At 45.7% G+C, this 27,980-nt stretch overlaps 1 protein-coding gene across 3 annotated transcripts in view; it reads left to right on the plus strand.

Moving 5' to 3' along the window:
• LOC149331921 (kelch domain-containing protein 3-like) overlaps positions 1-27,980 on the plus strand; it is a 63,336-nt gene that overhangs the window by 4,928 nt on the left and 30,428 nt on the right. Inside the window, exon 2 of one of the 3 annotated variants that reach the window (XM_089556928.1) lies at positions 9,484-9,534. In XM_089556928.1, the coding sequence (XP_089413054.1) occupies positions 9,484-9,534 (51 nt within the window). Of the gene's footprint in view, positions 1-9,483; positions 9,535-24,352; positions 24,610-24,685; positions 24,963-27,980 lie in introns of those variants that run through there. The other 2 variants (XM_089556931.1, XM_089556932.1) reach the window with 2 other exon arrangements.

Genomic DNA, 27,980 nt, shown 5'->3' on the forward strand with positions numbered 1-27,980 from the left:
TCAGGATTCATGCGCAACAAAGGTAATCATTCTGCTGTCATCCGTTACCTAAGGGATGAGTGATCGCGATCGCGCAAAGTGCGAAAGTTTAGAAAAACAACCCTATAGATCATACACGCAATTACCGCCTTTATCGCCACGTACGCTTTTGCCTTGAGAAATGCGGCATTGAAGCCGACACTGGAAGCTCTGACCTCTCCTCATTACGGCGATACTATAATGGGGCGGTGCTCAGTCGTCGGAAACTCACGGAATCCTCGATGCGCCGGGACCATTACAACTGCGATTGGCTCACAATTTTCGACCACCACTTATAAAAAAAATTGTCATTTTCTCATCTTTTACATCATATTGCGCTATAATTTCTCGTCACGAGACATATGGAGGCCCGAGGGTTACGGAAAAAAACGTAAAGAAAGAAATCGGGCAATCTTGACCAAATTGGCTATTTCGGTTGCGATTCCATCCAGATTTCGTTCTTAATAAAACTATAATAATTATAATAATAATAATAATAATAAATAATAACCTTTACTTGCACATACAATGGGGAAAAAAGAAAGAAAAGTACGTGAAGTAGCGTCCAAGGCTGAACCGAAAAGTGCATAACCCATGCAAGCTTGCCGGTGAGCCAATTGCTTACACGCATGCATGCATGCATGCATGCACGCACGCACGCACACGAAATACTCACGCATACAAAGATACTAAGTGACGGCACGGTGCAGCTGCCGTGACCTCCTCACGGTCGACAGGGTTGGGCGCCCGAGGGGCCTTTGGGACTGCCAGAAAGTCGGTTATCGCAGCCGGAACAACAGAATGCTCATGGCGGACATAGGGGCGTGCATGGGCTCGGGCCGCCCGCAGCGCTTATTACGCCTGATGGCGGAGTTGAGGTATTCACCGTCGAGCGAGCCGCCCAGTGCTGAACAGAGGAGGCCAAGGTGGGCCGCTGGGTGCCCAGTGGACATTAAAGTCCCACGGACGTCCAGCAGACATCCTAAACGTTCTCAGGACGTCCTGAGGACGTTTAGGACGTCTGCTGGACGTCCATGGGAGCTCCAGTGACCATTGGGTGGCGGTGCTCCAGGCTCCGCCTCCCCAGTTGCTTCAGCCTGGCGCAGCTGGGAATCACGCCGTTGGTCAAACCGAGAGCGTACAAGGTTTTCTCGTGACCCGTCTTTGTACGCAAATTTTGAGTCGTTCGGAAAGCCGAACTTGGTGGAGATTCCATACGGAGGCGCAGAACTCCGATCGGGTCACAACATGGGCAGTGTACAGAGTTGGGAAGGTCTCTGAACCGCAGGGCTTTACAACACAAAACTGAGTACGTCGGGCTGAAGCCACGGCATGTGAATTGCACAGATAAACTCTAAAGAGAAAGGCATAAAAAGGGAGTAAACTCTCCCCTTTTATTCCCATACAGTCAAATTCGGGTTTAGAGTGTATAACCCAGGCCAGCGGGAAGACGACGCTGTGGATCGAAACGGACTAGACTCCACGAATTGCAGTTCCGGATAAACAGGCCTAGAGATGCTCCTACTGGCGCGGAACCGCATCGCACCAGACTTTGTGTAGCTCATTGCAAGGTGGTTAAGAGAAACCCACTGGGAGATTTCCTGGAGGTAGTCCTGGAGCTAGGCGGAGTAACGTGGAGAGGCAAGGCGGGAGACGATGGACGTATCATCCGCATATTGTATGAGCAGTATATCTGTGGACTGGCTAAGATCGTTGACATAGGGGGAAAACAGGGTTGGGCCGAAACCCTGTGGGACCCCGGAGAGAGCCTGGTGTACCATTCGCATGTCGAGCCGTGATAGAGAATACGCTGCCTAGCTTCTACCCTGCACTCCAAACATGAATACAGCTATGTTGGAGTACTAATGGAGTATTCTGTCCTCTCTTTTTGGCTATGTTGATTTTTGTACGACAGCAAATGACGGCTGAGGGAATTTAATTTTAAAATGAAATATTTGTTCTCTGCCACTCGGACGAAACGTGTGGCTTCAAGACTGAAAAGGTCTGCGAGCTGGAAAAAATAAAATAGAAATAAAAGCCGTTTTGACGTCGCCGCACTCTGCTGAAACGGGCGGTAAAGTGGCGACATCTGTATTTAGTTTTTTTACCTTTTCTTTCTCATAACAGCCCGGTTTCCAGCGAAAGTGGTCCCTTTGTTACTAGCAAGCGGTTATAATGGCAGACTTCGATTCATTTGCAGTGTCCCTTCAAAGCGCGCCATACGCGACACACGCTGCGTATTTGTTACGTCACAGGCGCCACCATCTTCATTACTTAACAAGCGTAGAGGAGGACTGCAGTGTCACGTGGCACATAAGCACGTAACATGCGCAAATAGGAACGTTCTCGCTGTCACTGCACGGGACAATACATCTTGCCTTTCCGGTGCCTTACGCAACACCAGAGAGCTTTTTTTCCCCTCCCCGAGCGAATTCCGTGACCATCTACACAATGCCGTGCCCAATATAGAAATGCCATGTAATAATGGCTTCGTTTTCCTGACGCAACTTAGTTCGAACGGCGGAGGCTTGAATAGCGTCGATGCATTCAAATCTGCCTGCGGGGACAAGATCCAAATTAGCGGATGTCGCGGTGATAAAGGGATCCAGGCTTACTAGCGAGGAAAACGGAGGCCATTAGCACCAGTGACGTACTCCGCAGTTGCACAACCCGAGTACATGAGCCAAACGACTGCGAGGACTTTCATCGTTGTCATCGAACACAGCTCCATCCTGTTATTGTTCGTATAGCTGGATACAACTAAAAAAAAATAAAGAAACTGAAGGTTGTAATACGTAATACTTGGCCATGGTCTGTGGCGTCCTTATTATTCCGCTGCAGCCAATCGCAACAGTAAACGAAACCAGCTTTTTGATGCTTGACTCTATTAAACTAGACAGGAATCAAAATCCTGGAGTTCATTAATTTCTTTTTTTTTCTGGTGACAAGCTTCTCGTTTAGGTAACGAGAAAAGTTTCAACCGTCGGACTACGTTTTCGTCGTGGAGGAATTATGTGCGCCGATCTTGAATGGGGGCGAAACTTCACTACAGATATAAGTAGTATCCGCCAGTGGAGTAGCCAGAAATATTTTTCGGGGGGTTTTATACGCAGCCGGTAAAAACATAAAAAGAAATAGTCTGCGCCCAAGCAATATCTTCGTCATATTTCTGCTGTAACAAAGCCAAAGGGGTATAGTTAGTTGTTTCGTTCACTTCCATATCTACATAATACGAGCGCACAGGACTCCAAGTACTTGATTTGTAAGGAACATTTATTTTCTCACGAAAAAAAACATACGTACGAAAAATCGCGAATATTTACCATATTTTCATATAATATACAACACAATATACAATAATATACAACACAATATACAACAAAGTCAGCAACTGCGAACGTAGGGCATTTGTCAAATTTCTACCTCATGCATGTGAACCTGCGCCCGGACGCAGAGGCGCTTTAAAGAAACGCATTTTTTATTTTCGCGATAGTTTAGGATCATTTGAGGACAATGCAAAGGATGAAAAAGTTGGCTGACGTGCAAAGGTATGTTTAATTGGGTGAACTGTGCCTACAATTAAAAGAAGTGGCATACATCGCGCGAAGGGGAAGTGGAGTGACTATTTGCTGCAATAACTTCGACTTCCTCTTAAAACAGGAGCTATTTTTGTCAACTGACCAGCACTGTTCTTTTTTTCTTTTTTATATTTTACTATATCGATGCAGAGTGAATAGCACGTGCGGAAAAAAAACGCAGAAAGGAAGGGGCAAGGGGAGAATGCAGCACTCAGAAAATTTCGGGGGATGCCCTGAAACCAACCCCCCCCATGGCTACGCCCTTGGTATCCGCCTATAGTAAAAATTGGTTTTACGGCTCTCCTTGAGTTTGTAACTTATAATGTTTTAAAAGGGGCTAAGCAGACAAGTGAAGGAAAAAGAGGTGCTCATAATTACATAAATGACGAAAGACAATAGTTACCGAAACCAAGCAGCATAAAGGATGTTTTTTTTTCTTATTTGAGATTAATGGGTAATTATCTTATCGCTTAAATATAATTGATAATAAAGCAGAAGAAAAGCAATCACATGCTGCCGCTGGGATCCAATCCCACGTCCTTCGAATTTCGCGTGCGGTTGGTCGTTGGTTGATCCGGTTGGTTAGTTGGTCGTTTATAATAGAGACGTTTGGAATACGAGTAGAGTGACCCTATCAGTTAGTGGCGTAGGGAAATAGCAGCCCATTTATCTCTTAGAAAAGTGAATTCAAATTTTTTCCCGCCACTCTACTCTAACTCGTGACGTCCTCATCGAAAAGGACTCCGTGATCACAGTTTTGAAGTGAATGACGGGGTAGCTTAGCATCAGGGATCCGCGCAGAAAAACCGATGTCGATGCACGCACTTTACTTGCGAAATGAGCCGATGATGGCGACACTTGCATTTTGTTGTGCCTTTCTAGCTTACAAAAGCCGCGTTCTCGGTGAAAGTGACCTTTTTGGCGCTATAATGACGAAGTCTATTTGTAAAGGCCAACTACAATTTCTCCTCAGTGTCCCTTCAACCGATAAAGGTCAGTGTCGTTGACATTTACAGTCGGACACAAAAGTCTCTGGACCACGTGTTCCATAAACGAAACCGATATCTCTACTATTAGCTGGTGGCTGTCGGCGTACCACACTTGTGGATGTGAAAGTCAGTTTTGTTTTCTTTCCCCTTCGCAAGTGTGGTCACCAGTCTGCAGTTTAACATTGAAGCTATGGGCTTCGGTTAGAGAACGCGCGGTCCAGAGACTTTTGTCCCCGACTGTACGCCACAGCTAGCTGGCTGTTGTGTATACCATTTACACTCGATGAGGAGACGGGGACACGGCGAGACATTCTTTAGGGCAGGCAATAAAAATAAATAGAAAAAATATTGTCTTTGCTCATACGGTGAGAAAATCGAATCTCTAGATTACACTTGCGCGGTAACAAAAAATCAAGACAATCTCATGTGACCTATGTCCAACATTCCAGTGCAAAATTTTTGAAAATTGGAAAATTGTAATTTACATGTAGCTGATGGTTCATTCTTCTTATATACAGCAAAATCTTCCTTTTAAAGTGCTTCCATCGATCGTATCGAACAGTTAAGACTGCCATAGAAAAGCAACGGGGAACGCTTTTGACGATAGCAAAAACATTAATAGAAGGAAATACAAGACTGACGTCGGATGATCTGCGGATATATTGATTGTTGAAGTGAAATTGTACGTTATATGAAAAAAACTGCGTTCATAAAAAGTTTCCCGCTCAAAAATGCTTTTGTCAATAATTTCCGGGTATTTCTTTTTTATTCGAGAAGTCTGCCATGAGGCATAAGTTAATTATGCTTGACCGAAAAAAAATGCCACAATTAACACGTCACCGAAGAAAAGCCTGTAATTATTCTGTAGAAAATAATACTCGGAGGTGAGAACTTAAAATTACATTCTGAAATAAACACTGAAAAAAGTCCGCCGAGTTTTCAAAAGCTATCAAAAAAGTCCTATATAGCACGAGGCATTTGTCTGCTGTGGGTCTCAATGTAAAAAAAAAAAGCACCACTCGGGACTTTGGTGCCTGTAGCCGAAATATAACCATGGCTAAGCCTTGTCTCATCTGCCATTACGTTTTGCGGCCGTTCCTCGTGTTGACGTGCGAACGTGTTGAGCGCTGTGTTGTCCGTTTCCTCCTTTCCTCTGCTCTCTTCTTTCGCCTTCGGCCTTGCGCTGTTTCGATCATACCGAACATTAGCGAGCTTCTTGTAAACTGCACTTCAAATGAGGAATCGTCATAGCTCGTAATTGCCTTGTTTTTCAACGGCGGAGCAGGAAAAGACCTTGCACATAGTCCTTTGAAAAGATTCAAAGCTCGAATTTCGTTTCTCATCTAAAGCGGCCTCTGAAACACCCTCTGAGCAGAGTGCATAAACTGGCTAATCACTATACGTTGTGTTGTCATTAATTCCTTAATTAAATTATACACTTCCATACACGACAGAGAACCCACTATCGCGCCCAAAGATTGGCGACTCCTTTCCGGGGACTTTTTCATACTCGTGCCCTCCTCTGTTTCACGTCCCTGCGTATGAAGGTTAAGAGATGGCTATTGGTTAGATTCTTTCAGACGTCACAGATCTACCATGGCCGCGGCCAGTCAGCGGCGTCGCTCCGGCAGGTCAGGAAGCTCCGCCCCCCGGGGGGGGGGGGGGGGGGGGTCTGCCGTGGTGGGGCCGGCGGAGGAGCGCGACCTTCCAGAGTGCAAAAAGTGACGAGAGGAGAGGGCAAGGCGCAAAGATGCTGAAATTCAAATTTTGACTATACAGATTAGACAGCTTATACAAAACGGATGAAAAAAAAAAAATTCTTGCTGGAGGATATTCGTAAAGCGGGGTCCTTTAACATCTCAGGCACACGGCACCATTATTGAGAGCCCCTTTCAAAGGCTCTTTAACATAGCAAATAAGAACGTGTAATTAATCGTGAAGAACCCGCCGCGGTGGCTCAGTGGGTATACGGTGCTCGGCTGCTGACCCGAATGACGCGGGTTCGATTCCGGTTGCGGCGGCCGAATTTCGATGGAGGTGAAATGTGTACTGTGCGATGTCAGTGCACGTTAAAGAACCCCAGGTGGTCGAAATTTCCGGAGCCCTCCACTACGGCGTCTCTCATAGCCTGAGCCGCTTTGGGACGTTAAACCCTGATAAACCAAACCAAACCTAATCGTGAAGCTGGGCGTTCCTTTGAATATTGAAAATTTATTTTGAGCAAAACAAATAACTCAGTAAATGTCTCGATTCTAGTTGGGCACCTCAGTCTCGCTTTGAGGGAAGGGAAGAATACAAGGGTGAAAGAAAGAAAGAAGGAAAGAAATAAAGAAAGAAGTAAAGAGGGAAAGAAGGAAAGAAAGAAAGAAAGAAAGGAAGAAAGAAAGAAAGAAAGAAAGAAAGGAAAAAAGAAAGAAAGAAAGAAAGAAAGAAGAAAAGAAAGAAGGAAAGAAAGAAGGAAAGAAAGAAGGAAAGAAAGAAAGAAAGAAGGAAAGAAAGAAGGAAAGAAAGAAGGAAAGAAAGAAAGAAAGAAAGAAAGAAAGAAAGAAAGAAAGAAAGAAAGAAAGAAAGAAAGAAAGAAAGAAAGAAAGAAAGAAAGAGGACATCAGTTTCTCAATGATTAGTTCTTGATCGGCACAGATTATAATGTGATGATTTGTGCGCAATGTTTGGGCTGGCGCCACTATAGGTCGGTTTGTTCATAAAAGATTCATAAGAAACATGACAGGCGTAACGTTAAAAAACCAGGAGCGGGCAGAGTGAGTGAGAGAGTAAATGCCGGTTTATGGCGTCCTAGTCGGAATCAAGAGGAAGAAATGGGCTTGGGCAGGGCATGTAATGCGAAGGCAAGATAATCGCCGGTCCTTATTGTTAACGGAGTGGATTCCAAGAGAAGGCAAGCGTAGCAGGCGGCGGCAAAAAGTTAGGTGGGCCGATGAGTTTAAGAAGTTTGCGGGGATACGGTGGCCGCAACTGGCAAAGGACAGGGTTAATTGGAGAGACATGGGAGAGGCCTTTGCCTTGCAGTGGGCATAGTCAGGATGATGACGAAACTTTGGTAGTTTACAGTGTTGGTCAAATGTTTAGGGAAATCCCCCAAGGGGGAGTAAATTTGTAATAAGGGAGTAATTACTCATTGGCACCCACCCATGCTTTCCTTTATAGCCGTATGGCTGCACTTGGGTGGATGCCAATGAGTAATTACTCCCTTATTGGTAGTTTACACTGAGGAGAAAAAAAAGCCTCCAGTCATTGACGGTAGACGTACCCCCGTTACCAAAAGTAACCGAGCAACAGGTTTTTGCTTCTAAACCGTATAACGGAGCTTTTACGGCACCCCTAAATACCTTAAAGGTGTCAGAACGTGAGTACAAAGGTTCACCTTACTTGACATATATTCAGAGCTTAAGAACTGCTGCAATTGCTTCGCTACGCGGCTAAGGAAGGAACCATCGTTGCCCGGTTACTTTTGGCAGAGACGGTACGTGCAAACTCCATGGGCTCGCTCTTCGTTGCCATCTGAAGGCAGTAGTCGATTTGAGAGACGTACTGACCGGTCATATCGCATTCAGAGTCCGCCTTTAACGGAAGACGGAGTGTGAGACGGCGTCGTTCGCAGACCCTTGTGTGGTATAATAAGCATAGGGGTGCATGCGCTTTGTGCGTCCGTGGAAGTCCTTGCTTTCGCCCACGGCCCTCCTACCCGCACAGCTGCCTCTTATAAACGCGCCATTGTTCAATCGAGGAAGGCGCACGGAGAGGACAAGGCGAGAACAATGACACCGCGGCACGCGAAGAGTGCTTTGGTCATTGTTCGCTTCCTCTACGGTCCGGCTCGCATTGTGTTGTATAGCCTGCCCGTGACGTCACGAGAGAGCTCCTTATAGCGTCAAACGAAGCTCCACATATATCTCCATATGCCGGCGACGACAGACCAAAGCCGGCGGTAAGAATAGCGATTACGATTTTTCCTTCACTCGCTTTGAAGGTTGCTCTTATCTTGGTTGGCCCGTGTAGCTCACGATAAGTGCTGTCAGTGCTGCCAGGGGCGTGACGTCACGAGAACCCTGGTAACGAGGTTGTATTTTGCCTGGCTAGCCTGTCTACCTTCTATAGTGACGTAACTGTGGGTGTCCCTTGTGACGTTAAGGAAGCACGTTCGAGAATTGTTCCTCACCTTGTCTAAGACCTGTGGCGTAGAGTGGAAGGAGAGCAACAAGTTTTGACGTCATGACGACCCGTTGGTGCGTGGTTACCGCTCACTTCAGCTATTGTGACGTCGCTCGAGCGCTCCACGCGTTCATGATGTTCTTACGGGAGGCGTATGTCCCGCAACTTTTTTTCTCGAAGGGTTGATTTTCTGCAGTTCTCGACTGTCACCTTTTAGTAAACAATGTTCTTAGAACCTCCATACTAGACAGTCTCAAAATACAGCGTAAAACTTTGTTTCATCACAACAAATTTTCTGTAATATTTTTCACCGATTACAGGTTGTGACAACAGAAATTTTTCTAGCAAAAATTTTGTGCACTTACTGCAGAAAAGTACCGCAGACTACAGAAAAAACTTCAGTACCGCAGAAAAAATACTACGAAGCTGCACAAAAATCTGTCGTTACGACTGAACTACGAAACGTTTTGTCGTATTTTTGACACGGTTCTGTTTTTTTTTCCGATTGGGATATATGTACTTTGTGCAACTTGAACGCCGAGATCAACCATAAATCAAGACTATAAGGCTTCGAGCCCCTAGCATGGACCACTGCCAAAGGTTAAATTATGCGATGTTTTCTTTCGTGCGTACTGTTCTGTGTCTTTTTTTCTGTTCAGGTAACGCATGTCGGGATGCATTTCCTCATTCCTTTATCCTCTTTTCTGCTCATGCGCTGTGCATCCTAGGTCCCGTACCCGGACCACAGAGAGGGGAGTCCTGGTGATGCGGAAAGACCCGTGAGTAACACCTTCTACTAAGTTTCCACCCTTTTGTCTCTTTTCAGCTGTAATTGGGAGTTTTTGTCTTCTGTCCTTAACAGGAAAGAAGCTAACCATGATTGGTCATCTAAACCAATCTTGTAGCGCAACACACGACCAGAACACAGAACAAGTGGGCACACAAAGCGCTGTGTGTGTGTCCATATCGTGTGTCGCGCTACAAGATCGTTTTAGGTCAGAACCAACAAGCCCATGTGCCTACCTTATTGGTCATCTGTTCGTTCAATATTGCTGTCAAAAAAGTAAGACTGGGACGACAACAAACCTCAATCCCGCAGAACATAGGCTTTATAAGTAATTATACCTGTAGCTAGACCATATATAGCTGTGAGGAATTAATCCCTTATTAAAAAGCTCTGAACACGCCTCCATAGCACAATTAGCTTAATTTTTTTCTCGTTCAACAAAAATAAGCTGGCACGCAGCCCATGGACAGATATGCTATAAACTGTAGTCCAGCCGACTTTCTTCTTTCTCTTGGCGTTTGTTGACAAGTGACAAGTGGGTGATACGGGATTTTTCGCACATTATAAATTTGCGAGGACACTTTGGCAACTAAAGTGTTGAGAGGCGAAAGCCGACGACACTATGCCAAGACGGCTTCCGGTGGATGTGACGTCACACCGTCCCCGTGGCCATATCGATACCCAAATTATACATCTTTCGGGGACCTTAAGTGTTAATAACGCCTAATTACACCTTTTTCCATTTAATTTGACTCAAATCCGACGTTTTCCCGGCCATTCTGTGACAATTTTCACTATGCCGTGACGACTTCCGGTGGATGTGACGTCACACCGATCTTCTTGTCATGTCGACGTCCGCGCTATTCCGATGCAATAAGAGTTAGCTATTATTGTTAAGTGCCAAGTTGCAATGAGAGATTTGTAGCTGCGCGTTAGTAGCAACCATAATCAGTCTTCAGAATTTAGAAACGCGATTACCCTTGGCGCTGTGGCTCGGCAAAATTTGGCTACATCGTGCCAGAATACACGCGCTTTCGAAAAGCATGCTGGCAAAGCAACCTTTCCAGTGCAGGTAACTAGTCAAAAAAAGCCTTATTTTGTCGAGCCACGGCGCAAAGGGTAATCGCGTTTTCTAAATTCTGAAAACTGATATGGCGGTTACCAACGAGCGGCTACAAGTCTCTAATTGCAACTAGGCGCCTAACTCTACTACTTAAGAAGTTCATTATTAGAAATTAGTTAATCAGCTTACAAGTTAAAATAATTATCCGGTTCCCTGCTGTCCGTCAGCCCTGGTAGTGCTATGCTGAAAAGCCATATTTTTACATTGAAAAAAAAAAGCCATATTTAACGATTACCGAAAATGTTCCCTGAAACACCTCGTATATATAGGCGTAGGTTTCATGCTGCGTTGTACGTATTGTGGAGCTCAAATTCCGGCCTCTCTGATGGTCCTTACAAAGTGGTGTGTTGCGAACTAAAATTCAGGCGCAAAATATATGACCGCGGCTCGCGAGCACGGGTCGTAGCGGGAACCGGACATTAATCGCGGAAGGCCTTTTATGCAACGCAGGAGAAGCCTAAATAAAGATGTCTATCGCACTGATTGCCGAGACGACATTTTCTTACAGGTACACCGTGCATGCGTTCGTCGCGACGATCACGTTGCCAAGGCCAGTGCATATATATAGGCGTGTTAAAAGAAACGTATGAGATGAGGCGTGGTGTGCGCCGTGAATCGTGGATGCGGGAAATCAAGAGTAATGTGCATAACCACCGAGCATGTAGACTGCGCCCGCCGTTTAATTCGTATTCAAAAGCTGGCTTTCAACGCCTGCTAATTCGGATACAGTGCAGTTCAATTCGGGACAGCTCAAACACTGCTTCGAACCGTATTTTTCGATTTCGAGCATTTTATTTTCCCTTTGTTTCACGTCTACTGAGATATCTATGGAAACTTCGAACGCGCCTCCATATACGCACCGGCCTTGACAACGTAATCGTCGCGACGAATGCATGCGATTTGCAGAGAAGGTGATGCAAAGGTCGCACGGTATGCCTGGAAGAAAACGCCGTCTCGGCAACCAGTGCGATAGGCATCTTTATTTAGGCTTCTACGGCGTTGCATAAAAGACCTTCGGGAAAGGCTTTGAGAGGAATTTAGTACAGAGGGGAAGGATGTATTACGAAAGAGATCTTACAGGAGAAGTGTGGCTGGATGCTTTGCTGGGTTAGGTTGGCGGGATCACGATGCTTAAATCATAAGCAACATCTGCTGAAATATCACCCTTTGGTTACGGTGTCTGGCTTGGTTACGGTTACGGTTGGCGGGATCATGATGCTTAAATCATAAGCAACATCTGCTGAAATATCACCCTTTGGTTACGGTGTCTGGCTTGGTTACGGTTACGGTTGGCGGGATCATGATGCTTAAATCATAAGCAACATCTGCTGAAATATCACCCTTTGGTTACGGTGTCTGGCTTGGTTACGGTTACGGTTGGCGCGATCATGATGCTTAAATCATAAGCAACATCTGCTGAAATATCACCCTTTGGTTACGGTGTCTGGCTTGGTTACGGTTACGGTTGGCGGGATCATGATGCTTAAATCATAAGCAACATCTGCTGAAATATCACCCTTTGGTTACGGTGTCTGGCTTGGTTACGGTTACGGTTGGCGGGATCATGATGCTTAAATCATAAGCAACATCTGCTGAAATATCACCCTTTGGTTACGGTGTCTGGCTTGGTTACGGTTACGGTTGGCGGGATCATGATGCTTAAATCATAAGCAACATCTGCTGAAATATCACCCTTTGGTTACGGTAACTTGTTTAGTGTGAGTTTGGTGTCAGTTACTTCAACCATATAATGTGTCGCGAATGGTTCGAGCTTGTATAAAGTTGGACAGCTTGGAAAGCTTTCCTTTTTAGCCGCATAGCTGCAATTACTCCCTTATAAGGGAGTAATTACTCCCTTATTACAAATCTACTCCACCTTGGGGGATTCCCCTAAACATTTGACCCATACAGTTCCCACTTCGAGTTATTGATCAATTCGCTGTCACCCTACCACATGCTAGCCTTCCCGGTTAGTTCAATTGGTAGAGCGACTGCTCCGGTGAAGCGGTGGTCCCGGGTTTGAACCCTGGACCAGGACGAATTTTTCTTTAACTACGAGTTTCTGAGAAAGCTCTATAGCTTTCCTTTGTTGCCGTATGAGTAATTACTCCCTTATTACAAAGTTGGAAACAATAAGGGAATACGCACTCATTGTTACCCACCCAAGCGTAGCCTTGAGTCTACAAAGGAAAACTATACAGCTTTCTCAGAAACTTCGCAGTTAAAGAAAAGTTCGTCCTAGTCCGGGGTTCGAACCCGGGACCACCGCTTCACCGGAGCAGTCGCTCTACCAATTGAGCTAACCGGGACGGCAAGCTTATGGTAGGGCGAAAGCGAATTGATCAATAACTCGAAGTGGGAACAGTGTAGGTCAGGAGCTTAGAGGAAACCTTTGAGACAAGTGATGCGGAACACTTTCATATAGGCATGCAAAATTAGCGCAGAGAATTATTTTCATATGGAAGCCTTCGTGTTTTGTGTCCGCTGTGGTAGTTCTCCAGTTTGTGTGGCTTCGCTTTTGCTTGTTTCGCGAGCACATGAAATCTTTGAACGCCTAAAATATGCTGCTTTGTTACTTGTGTTAAATGTGCTTGTTACATGTCAATGCTCGCGTTTCCGTTCACGCGTACTGTGCATGAAGCACTTCTACGTCCACTAGTATGCCGGCCGAAAATATTCGAGCACCCAACACACAAAGCAAGCCGTACAGATGTTGATACCTCTATTACGCACCATGATGTATAAAGAGGAAGAAGAAAACTGAAAGGACGGGTAATATTTTGATGAAAGGCTTGTTTCTTTCGCAGCAGTTGCAAATGAGATGGATGAAGGAATTTGGCTATTGCGAACCAGAACCGACATCACCACCAATACACTGCTGGCGCGTCACCAAATTTTAGGGTCAGTTCGAATGAAGCAGATGTTCGAATTAATCGGGTACCAATAAACGAGAGACTCCTCCGTGTAATTCTCGCTGATTTTGCTTGCCGTCCTGTCGGGTGGCCATCACGCAGCAGATTACTGAAAGACATCGGCTCGGGTATTTCATGGTCAGATCGAGCGGCCATGGTCACCTTACGACAAGCGCATATTCAGATAGCACGTTCCCAAGTCCACTTAGAGCAGTTGCCTAGCATTATGCGATAGTCCTACGCAGAATGCCTTTGCGAAGGTGTTTCCGCAGCAGCTCGAGGTAAATGACTTGTTTTCTTTTTGCAAGGGCAGACTATAGTGTATGACTGACCTTCTGCATGGTAAGCGCCCTTATATAATCGCGCCGTGCAGGCCTTTGATCTAAATCACTGAGATACTGAGAAGTGCAGTTGCTCGTCCACCATCGTCTACTTGGTCAAGGTTCCCCGTCCCCTCTCCAGCCCAGACGAAGGCCAACTGCCAGATGCAATCTAAGGAGTGTTATCGTGGTTCATAGAGTGTGCCATGGCCATGACGGCTTCCAGAAGGTCGTCCTTGCTGACACGCGCGGGGTGTTAGGTGTTCGGTTTTCTTTTGATGGAAAACAGGATATGAGATGCTGTTTTTCTCCGGTCCTAACCGATACTTACTGCACTTAAACGAACACTGTCGGCGCGATCTTTGCTCGTGCTGGCTTTCTGCTTTGTAAATTCGCCTCATGTGCGCATGCATACCCGGACACCAAAGGTAAGCTTGATTTGAGATGGGAATCTGCAAGGCGTCTTGGAGGAGGTTACTAGGAGCACTGTGCATTGTATGTGCGCCGATTTGGAAATGTTCTTGGAAGTAATCGGAATTCTAATCAGTACAGGCAGATACTGTCAGAAGAATCAGTCAGCGGTTTTAGTGCAGCCTATAGGCTGCACTATGTATAGAACGGGGATTAACAGAGAAACCGAGGCCATCAAAATGAGTTTCCCCGAAGGTATTACATTGCATGTTATGCATTCGAGGCTTAACTGCGGTAAGAACGCCTTTAATACCATCGCTGTTTTCACAGTATAAGAGCGAATGACGTCCGACGAGGTCATTGCCTAAAGGGCATGACGATAAAAAGAAATCACGGGTGGTTTAGCTTGGGGCTAATCACAAGTTATCGTGGGCTATAGCACAATTAGCCCTGGCTTTGCGTGGTTTATCGTCACTTTCTATGGTTCTGCTTGATTTGGACTGGCTTACCTTGGTTGACGTGTCATATGATGTAAGTCTGCGTGATATTGCATCATTTTAGACTTTCACTGCCGCAGAATTGGTCATTCTCAACTTCATAGATTCTATGAGAGTCCTGATATACCGCGCCTGGCGCAGTGGTGCAGTGGTTAAGCGACGCACGACTGCCTTGCGACGGAAGGTGCTGTGATCGGTGGGGCTTGTGAGACTCAATTCAATTTCAATTCAATTTATTTTCCAGAAAGATTCTGGCGGATTTATAGGCAAAAAGCTGTTCCTGACAGCTTGACAAAGGCCTACAAAACCACCAACGAGGCAGTAGGTGATGATCTGATGATGCAGAGTATTGAAGAAGAATAAAATATGTTTTACACCCAATATATGACTAAAAACATGGATAATAGCTAAGTAGCGAAATATACACTAACAAGAATTACATTTTAGAAGTTGACACCAGTTCTACAGAAAACATAATTGACGAAGTATCGATTATAACTTCAAAGGAAATTTATATATATTGTTTTAGAATACAATTATGTGCCATACACAAATAAAAGACATTAAGGCTAAGCAAATAATAGCATGAACAAACTATCCATAAAATAGTTAACTGGTAATATTTCTAGGAAAAAAGGCAACACATAACACACACAATCTCGAAACCTACATTATATAATTATAGCTAGAATGAGTACGCTTGTGCACATCTGATATCATTTGCAAAGAAAGGTGCAGCTATGTGGACAACCCGCTTGCAACCAATCATTAATTGAATTCCCACCTGCCACAGCGGGCAAGTTGCGATGACGTAACGAAGTCACGTGACTTCAGTGGCCCACCTGCCACCCAGACGATTGACACCAAGCTCTTCCAGGTCGCGGAGGGACCAGACAGACAAACAGATAAGGGCTTTTCAGAGGAGTGGAAGCCGTAGCTAGCGCACTAAAAAATGCAAGTTTAAGAGGTTTGGAAAATTTCATTGAGAGCGCATGCAACTTTTAGTCCTGCACCTACACTCCCCGGCTATGGTTATCCACGAGAGGTCTATTTGTTACACTAGGCAGGAATGGTAGCACTAGATACGAGACGTCGGAAGTGGAGAATCATACCCATTGTGGTAGCAGCTATATTTATGGTCGTATAAGCAAGTAGCCTTTGCAACACTCATTATTAGAGGCCGGATTTTTAGGCACTAAAAAGCACGTTTTAGGCGCCATAAATAGGCGGCTAAAATTGCATTTTAGGCACCTAACGGTGAAAAATAGGCACTATAAACTTTATCAAAAGTGCACACAGTTCCGAACTTCAGCGCGCAATATCTGCCGTAAAATAAAACAAAAACACAGCAGGAATGATTTGGGACCTTAAGCAAGGTGCGAACATTAGAAGCCGTTTTTTTTTTAAGGCTGTCGCGCAATTTTTCGTACAATATACATGCTTCAGCAGAGCAAAAGGGACGGTTACCAACCCTTTTAAAACACTTTGGTATACATCGAAACAAACAATTCGCTTGTCGTGTACAAAAGTAGAAACAATTGAACACCTTAACAGGAGGCCATGTATTTAGAAATTGATAGAAACATTGTCAATTCAAAGCATCTGACAAATGAGTTCAGTCTTCGTTCACACAGGAATTGAACTTATTTATTGCAGGCATACACGATGCTTCAACATTAATAAATATGTTGTCATTTGTGTAAACAGTGTTTTATAGTTTGTGGCTTCACGTGTCTGGAGCCACGCGACTATCAAATGGTGCTTGCCATTATAAGGGTCTGGAAACCATAAATACGAGATGCTAGAAAATGTTACACACAGTGCTGCTTGATGCGGAATATGCCGAAAAGAATCATAGTTCTGCACGGGCCTACGTACATCCACGAGGATCCATGGTAAAATAAACATCATCCATCTAGAAATCACTGTTAAAGCTATGGAAGCAGTAGCAGACAAGCACCATCTGGGGCACAAGGAACGAAAATAAGGCAGGTTACCCAGGTGGAAATTTTAATAACTTAAACTGTTTCCAGCAGGTTTATGGAACATTTTACAGTTGGTTGCAATTGGAACCAACTGGAATTATTTGGGCGAACCTATAACTTACTCCGTATATAAGTGAAATGCGCAACAACTTAGACAGGACACAGAAAGAAACACATACAACAGTTCACGAGCGCTCGTGAACTGTTGTATGTGTTTCTTTCTGTGTAATGTCTAAGTTGTTGCGCATTTCACTTATATACTATGCAGAACCAACTAGCCCGACAACACGCTCTTACTCCGTATACTTTCCGAAATGCGGTGCCATCTGGTCAACTACCGCTTTAACAGCTAAAGTCATCAACAAGCTGCCACGATAAAATGGCAGAAAATAGGAAAAAGGTTGCTTCGATATTTTCGGCTGACGTGGTTGGTATTGTGTACACAGCCGGCGTAGGTGCAGTGTTCACCACAGCCAAATGACGAGGTCATCTAATGTTGCCACTTGTGTGTTCTACTTAAACCGAAATGGATTTGAAAGCAAACAGAATCTGAAAGCAAAACCACAGCGTATTTCAGGCCCCTTTTCTGTAAAATAGGGCATTTTTAGGCACCGATGTCGGAAATAGGCATTTATAGGCACTGACACCCATAATAGGCATTTATAGGCACTATAAATAGAGTATTAAACATATATTCAACACCTAATTCATGCTCATAAGTAAAAATGGTGCGCCTACGAAGCGTTGAAAAAAATAGGCATTTGCCTAAAATCCGGTCTCTACTCATTATACTCACTGCCGGAAACAAACAAATAACCCAAGTGAGGCGCATGAGCGTGGTCGCTTGACCTCTGCTTGAAAAGTGTATTAATGGTTTGGTTTATTGGGGTTTGACGTCCCGAAGCAACTAAGGCTATGAGGAACACCGTAGTGAAGGGCTCCGGAAATTTCGACCACCTGGGGTTCTTTAACGTGCACTGACATCGCACAGTACACGGGCCTCTAGAATTTCGCATTCATCGAAATTCGGCCGCCGCGGCCGGGATCGAACCGGCGTCATTTTGTCAGCAGCCGAGCGCCGTAACCACTGAGCCACCCCGGCGGGGTGCTTGAAAAGTGGGGGAAGGCAGCTAGGAGCGATGCTGTTGTAAACTGCTACCGAAGAAGGTGTTCACCCTTGCCCAGGCAGCTGCCGTCAGCGTCACTACAACTCAACTCTGGCATTGCGCAAAAGCCACTGCGTCGGGAGGCGCGAAAAAAGCCAACTTTCTGAACTGGCAAAATACGCGCTCACAGTCTGATACGTCTAGTATCCATCTCAATGTCAGCAGTGTATACCACATATTGATATAATGCTTGCATTTCTGAGGACGTCTAGTACAGAGCTTAGTTTGTTACTTGCATGGTCGTTATAAACGGATTTCGCAGCAATGACCTCCTCCGCGACAGTAGATTTTCAGCTCGCAAACAATGCCGAAACGGTTGTTCAGTATCGTTGTCACACACCAAGGGTACGTGGCTCATCGGGAGACCAGAGGGGGTGTTCGGATGGAACAGGCTCGTAGCACGGCTGTTGCTGGGGGGTCCGTCAAGGTCTTTCTCGGAGCTCGGCCATCGGCGAGCGAAGCCAACACTGGAATTCCTGGAAGCGTGGCAAGTTCAAGGGCGGTGGTGCCGGTGCGCTGTTTTTTTTTTTTTTTTTTTTCAAAATGGAGAGTGCAGGCCTGGCCGACTCGGCGACGGCTGTCACGGAAGTCTTTTGCGTTCCCTCCTGCCCTCCCGTACCGCGCGGCACTCCGAGGGAGCTTCGTGGGTTAAAATGCGTCCCCTCTGCCCCGTCGTCACCGCGTTGAGCAAAGCGTCCCGATGATGAAGGGAAGGGAAAAAGTGTGCTATCTGCCGGTCCGTCCGGGTTGCAGGGAGCTGAGGACAGTCGGGAGGGGACAGGCAGCTAAAGAGGTTGGGTGGGGTGTCTGCGGGCGTGGAGGGCCGAATTACCGCGCCGAGGCACGCGTTCCATTGCGCAAGGCCCGCCGCCTCCGAGCCATCGCCGCATCGACAGCCACCCGAACCGGAGTCATCGCCTCGGCCCCCGTATGTGAGCTGTCCGCCAGACTTTTCCGTTTCCTAGCACTGTAACGTTTTGTATATTAGTACCTTTAATGCACTGCACGCCTTCTTGTTGTTCGTTGGATGAGGCTATTTTTGTATTGTCCGTCTCCTGCTTGTCGCGTTTCGTGTTCTGCATAGTTTCTGCTACTTCCTCTGTTCGTTTTTACCTTTTTTGTGTTTCTCTCTGCCTGTAAGTAAATACTTGTTTTAAACCCTCAACTCAGTCCCTTCTCGATGACCGGCGCACCGACACACGTGCACCACGCACGGGCTGACCGACCTTAACAGATAAATGTTGCCCAACACTCGCTTTTAGGCCACAGGGAAGCGTAAAGCGGCTTCTGTGCCTCAACGGTTTGCGCCAGGCAGCCGGTTGACGAGCGATAGTTGTGACAGTCGTCCACTCTTAGTGCGAACACGCGAGTGTGCAGCCGCTCCCTTCGTGCGTCCTGCCCAACTGGGCACCGAAGCAAAGTGACAGAAGGACCTGGAGTTCGTGCATCGCGCCAGTACTTCGATACTCGTCGGATTGCATGCACCGACGCTCCGAAGAGGGCGGCCGCGCTAGCGTGGGCGATCCCGAGTGGACGACCCTGTATGTGAGGGCCTTCCCAAGCATCCTTGGCCGATTAGGAACGTGTGGCCGACATTCCGAAGATGGTTGGAGGCTGCCTCAGTCGGTTAATAAAGCACAGCAAGAGGTCGGTCCGGCGTTGGCTGCCCGCCGTGTCGGCAAGCAGTTGGCAGCGGGCTTCGTCCCGACCCTGCTGACCGATCAAGTGCCGGACTCGGCGCCATGTTACTGGCCGAAGCAGTGCCGCATCGGTCGTTCAATAACAAAATTTCTCAAGAGAGCGACTGTTTCTGAAACATTGCGATGTTACATTTCTGTTATGTTCAAATTAATGTCCTTTTTTCTAATGTTTTTGTAATGTTACATATAAATGTTCGAATAACTTTCCCCAAACATTCATGAAACATGTAAACAACATAAATGGAACCTTCTCGAAAATGGTGAAGCAGCCCCGCACAAGCATGCAGGCCGCCTGCCAGTGGTGACGGCACACAACTTACGACACTTTGCAAGAACCAACAACAAGAACGACACCATCTACACTACACTACAGCACATGCAACTCGTATTCACTCACCTCCAAACGGATATCGGGCCGTCGAGCTTATATACTCGCTACCATAGAGCTAATATACCAACAAGCTCGCTACTGCGGGATGTCCCATAAGTGATAGTGGGGAATGGGTAATAACTAAAGTTTTGTGACAAAATAATGGGGCTCTTCATGTAATCTATGGCCAGTACTAAGAGGTGTAGTTACAAGGTACTGTTAGTTGAAAAACATCTTTACTCTAAGAACAGTGAGAAAATGTCTGGAAATCTGTGCTCGAAATATATTTGCAATGTTGCTTTATAGTTGCGACTCTAACATTATAATAAAATTTAGAAGATTATATTAAAACAATGTTTGTTTAGAACTGAGCGTGAAAGTAACGTTTCCTGTATAACTTATAACGTTATATGTTAATTTTTAATGTTAATGTAAAGTTACAATGCAGCATGTAACATTACTCTAACTTACATAACATTTTTATAACACTGTTCTAATGTTCGGTGTTACCTGGGACGTCGTAGTGGAAGGCCGGCAGTAATTAAAACTGTACCTGGGGTCCTTTCATGTGCACTGACATAACTAGAGGCCGGATTTTTAGGCACTAAAAAGCACGTTTTAGGCGCCATAAATAGGCGGCTAAAATTGCATTTTAGAGAAAAATAGGCACTATAAACTTTATCAAAAGTGCACACAGTTCCGAACTTCAGCGCGCACTATCTGCCGTAAAATAAAACAAAAACGCAGCAGGAATGATTTGGGACCTTAAGCAAGGTGCGAACATTAGAAGCCGTTTTTTTTAAGGCTGTCGCGCAACTTTTCGTACAATACACATGCTTCAGCAGAGCAAAAGAGACGGTTATCAATCCTTTTAAAACACTTTGGTATACCTCGAAACAAAAAATTCGCTTGTCGTGTACAAAAGTAGAACAATGAACACCTCAACAGGAGGCCATGTATTTAGAAATTGATAGAAACATTGTCAATGCAAAGCATCTGACAAATGAGTTCAGTCTTCGCTCACACAGGAATTGAACTTATTCATTGCAGGCATACACGATGCTTCAACATTAATAAATATGTTGTCATTTGTGTAAACAGTGTTTTATAGTTTGTGGCTTCACGTGTCTGCAGCCACGCGACTATCAAATGGTGCTTGCCATTAGAAGGGTCTGGAAACCATAAATACGAGATGCTAGAAAGTGTTACACACAGTGCTGCTTGATGCGGAATATGTCGAAAAGAATCATAGTTTTGCACGGGCCTCGTACATCCACGAGGATTCATGGTAAAATAAACATCATCCTTCTAGAAATCACTGTTAAAGCAATGGGAGCAGTCATTGAGTCATTTACTCTATGGTTTGAATGCACGAATGTGTTTTCGTATGCATGCACGACTGCCAGCTGTCTAGTGTGGCCTGCTCCAACAAGATTACCGCCAAATGCCATTTGATGAAGATGGCATGCGGCTGGGGCACAAGGAACGAAAATAAGGCAGGTTACCCAGGTGGAAATTTTAACCAGTTAACTGTTTCCAGCAGGTTTATGGAACATTTTACAGTTGGTTTCAATTGGAACCAACTGGGAATTATTTGGACGAACCTATAACTTGTTCTGTATACTTTCCGAAATGCGGTGCCATCTGGTCAACTACCACTTTAACAGCCAAAGTCATCAACAAGCTGCTACGATAAAATGGCAGAAAATAAGGAAAAGGTTGCTTCGATATTTTCGGCTGACGTGGTTGGTATTGTGTACGCAGCCGGCGTAGGTGCAGTGTTTACCACAGCCAACTGACGAGGTCATCTCATGTTGCCACGTGCGTGTTCTACTCAAAACCGAAATGGATTCGAAAGCAAACAGAATTTGAAAGCAAAACCACAGCGTATTTAAGGCCCCTTTTCTGTAAAATAGGGCATTTTTAGGCACCGACGTCGGAAATAGGCATTTATAGGCACTGACACCCAAAATAGGCAATTATAGGCACTATAAAAAGACTATTAAACATATCGTCAACACCTAATTCGTGCTCATATGTAAAAATGGCGCGCCTACGAAGCGTTGAAAAAAATAGGCATTTGCCTAAAATCCGGTCTCTAGACATAACATATCCTGCACGGGCGTTTTTGCATTTCGCCTCCACTGAAATACGGCTCGCCACGGTCTGGATATGCATGACCCCGTGACCTTAGGCTCAGGATTCGAACACCATATATCCACTCAACCACCGCGCCGGGTGAGTTGTGCTTATCAGTTGCTTCTACTACGTTTTGTTTTTGTTTTTTTTTTTCGATTCTGACATTGCGTGATTTGCGTCTCCCATCAGTGACGGCGCCAACGGGAGGCGAGGGTAGCGGCTGCCGCCCCCAAGATTTGCTGGAACCGATAAAAAGTAGCAGAGTGCTGCGCTTATACGCTGACAAGGAAGACGTTACCTGGTAATGCAGCCCATATTAAGCCCCATAAGTGGAAAGCGAGCGTACGATACATTTTATTTATCTCATAATTATAAGCAGCAACGCCAGAGGGGCATCATACCTATCTAATACCTAATTCCCGCCCCCTCGTTCTCCTCGCCACCCATTACGAATTCCCTAGCACCGTTCCTACCTACCATCTCCGGAGCACGATCTTATCTGCTCCTGTTTTGCCACCCGGCGCGCGATTTGCTTTGCGCTTATCTATGCAAGCCCGTATAATTGCGGTGATGAGTGGGTGATTACACTAATTACACGTTGTTGTGGAAAAAAATGAAAATGAAAGTTGGTTCTGAGGAAAGGCAACCAAGCATCAACTGTCTCATTCATCAGTGGACATCCGAACCGCGCCGTGAGACAAGGGAGTGAAAGTGGTTAGCGAGAAAGATGGCCCGCAGTGTAGTGTGTGTTTGTTAATAACAGTTACTGCACAGAATAAATCTAGGTTAGTTGGCTGGGCCCTCATTCCGGGAGCCCTATGGCTTTTGCCGCTGCTCTTGCCCAGTTCACTAGCCAAAGCTGGTCTTCCGGGTATGAGCTGGACAGCGCGCCTCCTCCCAGTCCTCAGTTGTTGGGTTATTGATTCTCGTAATATCTGGATTGTTCTGGCATGCCCGTACCATACGGGGCATACGTGGCACTTCGCCGCAGAAGACGCAATGAAGATCGCACGAATTTGGAAACAAAGCTGAATTCGACTGGGTTGATTTGATTGCAATTTCCTTAGGATGACCCCGTGCTCCCTGTTTAGATTTTTTATTCCTTCTTAATCTCAAAATCTTGGAGGAATGGTCTTATGGTCGTCTGCGTTTTCAACATCCGCAGAGTGTCCTGGTATCCATATCACTATGGACTTGAAGTATTTGTCTTCTCTACTTTGGAGTATTCTTCTTGCGTATTTACCAATCCTTCCTCTGGTAGAGTATCGACGTTCAATCTGTCAGTCTGTAATTACACATGAGAGCTTTCGGGAAACCATCGCCAAAGCAACCACCGCCTCCTCGGCCTGGGCGATTCCATGGCATCGAATTGGTGCCCCATGAACTGATTTGCCTTCCGCATCCGTGCATGCTAAGATTGTTATCCCGTTGACCGTCCCGCCGCCACCGCATAAATTGCCTCGTCCATCCCGTCCCATGTTCTCCTGACAGCTTACGCCCTAGCCTTTCTTCTTTCTTAATGAAACTCAGGGTGCATATTTCTCGTAATGGGCCGCTCCTCGATCTTGCGTCTACATATGCTGTTCACCCAACTCCTCCCTGTCCTCCGCAGACCAAATGCATGGGATCCCAGCCTTCTCGGGATCTTCACCGTGTACTGGACTGGTCTCAAAGCGGTGTGCACACAAGCTATCTGACGGCATTGTTTGAGTGCGGTCTGTACTCTCGAGTGCTGTTGAAGTGGAAGCAACCTGAAAGCACTTGCGGCCATTGTCTCTGAGCCTCCGACACAGCCGACCCCTGAGTGTCAGCAGAACGAAACTCTCTGCCCCTGCTCGCACAGGTTACATATGGATATCAGAGATTACTATTTGGAAGATACCTTTGTTTTTGACTAATAGTAGAACGATTATATTCTGATTAGATTCTCAATTTTTGTTTTTCCCGCCCTTTGTCATGGGCGGTTCCGTACGGCGCCTCTTTCCACCTTTCTTCTTTCTCTCCCACCTAGATGGTTGTCCTTATGGGTTGTTCGAGTAAAATAGCCTTGAATCTTGAATCGCTGTGAACCCCGAGTTCGTTATTGCAACTCGGAGACAGAAGAAACAGAAGCGACCGTTCGAATCGCACGGAGTCGACTAAAGTCGGCCGCGAAACGCGTTGCTGCACTGGCCACAATGTGCGCTTCAAGATGGCCGCTGTCAGTTTAGAGAAATCGAAATTGCCCAAAATGCGCATAGCAGCCTGAGAGAAGCGGAGCAGTGCGTGCGCTCGTGCGAGCGTTCACCTCTCTGCGGGATTTTGATTCGACCCGAGGAGATTTTCGGAGCGAGCCACGGTGCTCCACTTGTCGCCGCCGTCACGCGCACACTTGAAAAAAAAAAGAAGTGCAGAGCATTTGGAAGCCCAGCCTGTGCCCCGACTGGTCAAGAGAAATTCGAGAAGTAAGAGATCCGTCTTGAGCGAACGGTATTTCTAGTATGCTGCACGGCGGATGTAGGATTTTGCTGCTAAAGGGAATGGGCTGTTTACTTGTCTCAGTGTGTACCGCACCTAACGTAGTTTCGCAGTGAGCTGCGTGGCGTTCTTGCCAAGTTGCATAGAACCATCGATCCGCCTGTGTGTCAACTTCGCGTTACAGAGCCTCAGTGGTGCCCTGCATTGCTGCATGCTTAGCTAAGCGGGCTTGCATAAGTGGCATACGTAAATAAGGGCCGCTGCCTTGCGTTGTGCCTACATTTCTCAGAAGCCTGCATTGCTGCCTCTACGCGCTGAAGGTCCTTTCCGAGCCCAGCAGGTAAAGTAAACATGCATGTAGTAAACGGATTGCTTGTTTTCGAACGCGCCTGCTACAAAAGTATTTGATGAATGCAGATAGGGCGAGCGACGCGCGTCCGTAAGCTTTCGAACTGCGCAGACGCCAGTTACGCTAATTAAGGATTGACTGTCTGGTCACGCGCGTTGTACTGTTTTGGTCTTTTGCCGTTCCGGGCCTGGTGGGAGTGTCCATCGTTAAGGCTGGATGCACACCGTATTTTGCTTGTTTCGTTTGCGCGTTTGTGTGATTCGTGTTGCATATGCTTGCTTCTACAGATGCAAGTTACGCCGAATTTAGGTATATTCTCCGCCGGTATATGACGCCAAATTTTCTTTTTTACTTTTTGGCACATCGCGGTGTCGGCTAGAAGACTTGTTTCCATCGGCCTGTTCTTTTTTTTTTCTTGGATTTTTTTTTCGTCTTTCTGGGGGTGTTGGTCTCGGGGTAAGAAAAAGAAATTTTCTGCGTCGCTAAATTTGACCTTGTCTAATAGGATTTCCCGTCTGTTAGCAGTCGCGAGCTTGGCATTCTCTGAAAGCTTACAACGGCTTCGATTCTTTATTTTGTTAGCCTCTTTGCTTTGTCGAATTTGGTCGCGAGCTTATGCGTTGTTGTAGATGGAAACTCAGACAATCGCGCACTGCTGTACTGGGACTTGCAAAGCCACCAGGACGTGCGGTGCTAGCCGCAGAAAAGCTAAAAAAGTAACCTTCAAACCGTATCTCCTGTTATGTGCAGACCATGGAAGCTTCCCAACAGCAGCTCCTCTCATGTCAGTGGCAGCTGGTTAGTGAAGGCTGTTATTCCCTTTTGAAGGTTCTGACGGAATGAATAACTTGCCTACATCTACATCCTGCACTGATTGAATGTGCATACACTTCTGCACATTCTGCAGCTAATTCGGCCTATAGCTTTATCGAATTAAATACTGAAATGCCATGTACAGCTTTCAGGTTAACATGGTACATGTCATCTTTCTGAATAAGGATAGAAGCCATATAAAGTCCGTGGACGTCTTGCTTCATCCATTTTGGGTGCGGTCAGGCTTGTGGTGTGGTTAAATGTTGATATATGTTCATGTGTGGCAGTTTATTTACAGGTGTATTTCGATTTTGCATGAGGCAGATATCTTTACAAGCACGTGTTGTGTGGATGCTTCAGTGCAGCGACCTACTCATTAGTTTTAGCTACCCAGTCAAGTAGCCAATGAAAGCATTCGCAATGTATTCTGCTTGAAAGTGGGCCTAGCCGAACACCCATTTTTCTTCTGGAATAGCAGCTCTTGGTGTCACTTCACTGTCCCCGTTATGTAATGACCTTTGGATATTTGACACTATGAAATTGGTCATGATGATGATTATTGTTATGACATGCATAGTTTGTGCTAGTAGTGCATAGTGTGATAAGCAGTAGTAGTGTGCATAATGTGATAAGCATTGCGTCATCTAATTATACAGGCATCGCAAGGCATAGTCGAAAAATTGGATCAAATTAATCATTGCAGCGGCATGAACAGTCATTTGAAGGATTTACATTTAAGATAGCACTCTCGCTAGGCTAATCTCATCTGCAGTTGTTACAAACACTTATTTAGCTGATAAGATTAGCCGCGCACTTCTCTGATCATTTTTTGAGCTTAATGTAATGTAGCCTTCAGTAATTGGGCTGTTGGCTTGTGCACTGTTATATTATTCTGAAATTCTTTTTTTTTTGCCCGTCTGCATCATATTTTGTCCTTATTTATAGCCAGTACTTCAGATTTTCTGTCTCCTGTCTCCACTGATGCAACATGTTCAAAAGACATCCTGCTAGCATGCACTGAAGTCCCCGGCTCATTTGTCGAAACTTGAGAACCCTGATGCAAAGTGGCAGTCGAGGCGCCTGTTTTCTTGCGGGACACATTACACCTTGTTTCATTTTACAAGAAAGGAGAATCCGGAAGGCCGGGATTTACAGGGTTTCTTTTCACCGTCCTTTGTATTTAGAGACAAAAAAAAAGGGCTTTTTTTTTTGTTGCGTGTTTCAGTCGAGAACAGGTGGCTTGAAACCGATGGGATGCATTTTTGATCAGTGAAGACAAAAAGATGTTTGTAATGACTGGCGATGTGAAATATGGATGAAAATCAAGTGCAAATGAATTAACAGGGTGTGGTGTCTGGCATTTGTGTTATTTTTGGCCATTGTGGTTGACCAGCCAGCCCATGCCTGTAAGCTTGTCTTAGACATCTCGTGTCTGTGCATTGACTGCTATTTGGAATCAAGGCAGCGGTGAGCGTAGGTTCTACTCTGCATCTGTACCTGAACACACATACTCTGGCAAACCTGGTGGCTTTCAAATTTTTCTCTGTGCAGCTGCAGTGTCTTATTGATTATGGTGCTCGACTGTTGGCATGAAAGGCGCAGGTTTGATCCCGGTCGAGGCGGTCGAATTTCGATAGCGGCGAAACACTAGAGGCCTGCGTACCATGCGATGTCATGTTAAGTCTATTAATTCGAGTTTAAGATACCAACAGCCTGTGAACAGCACCATGCTAAGCGAAGAACCCCATGTGGCTGAAATTAATCGAAGCCCTCCACTCTTCTTAGCGTACGTTGCCTTGGGACATTAAACCCCATAAACCATACTGAATAAAACAAAGTTAAGTTCTGTTTGGGTCTTTATGTAGGCCTGCTGTTTGGCGTTGCCATGTTAGAATAAAGACTGGCACTTAAGTTCATCTTTTTTGATGTGGTTAAGCTTTAGTGAATATGAAATTTCACGCTGTAGAGTATGTACCAGCTTTGTTCAGAGCCTCGCCACTGAACAACATATCTGTGCCACGTGCTCAGGTTTCTTTCTACTTCCACTCGAACCTAGTCTCCGTGTCTAGTCTCCGTGTCTAGTCTCCGTGCCTACTCTCCGTGCCTAGTCTCCGTGCCTAGTCTCCGTGCCTAGTCTCCGTGCCTAGTCTCCGTGCCTAGTCTCCGTGCCAAGTCTGCATGCCTCGTCTCCGTGCC

The sequence above is a fragment of the Amblyomma mixtum genome, chromosome 8, assembly GCF_055824585.1.
Source record: "Amblyomma mixtum isolate Tamu chromosome 8, ASM5582458v1, whole genome shotgun sequence".
Taxonomy (NCBI): domain Eukaryota; kingdom Metazoa; phylum Arthropoda; class Arachnida; order Ixodida; family Ixodidae; genus Amblyomma; species Amblyomma mixtum.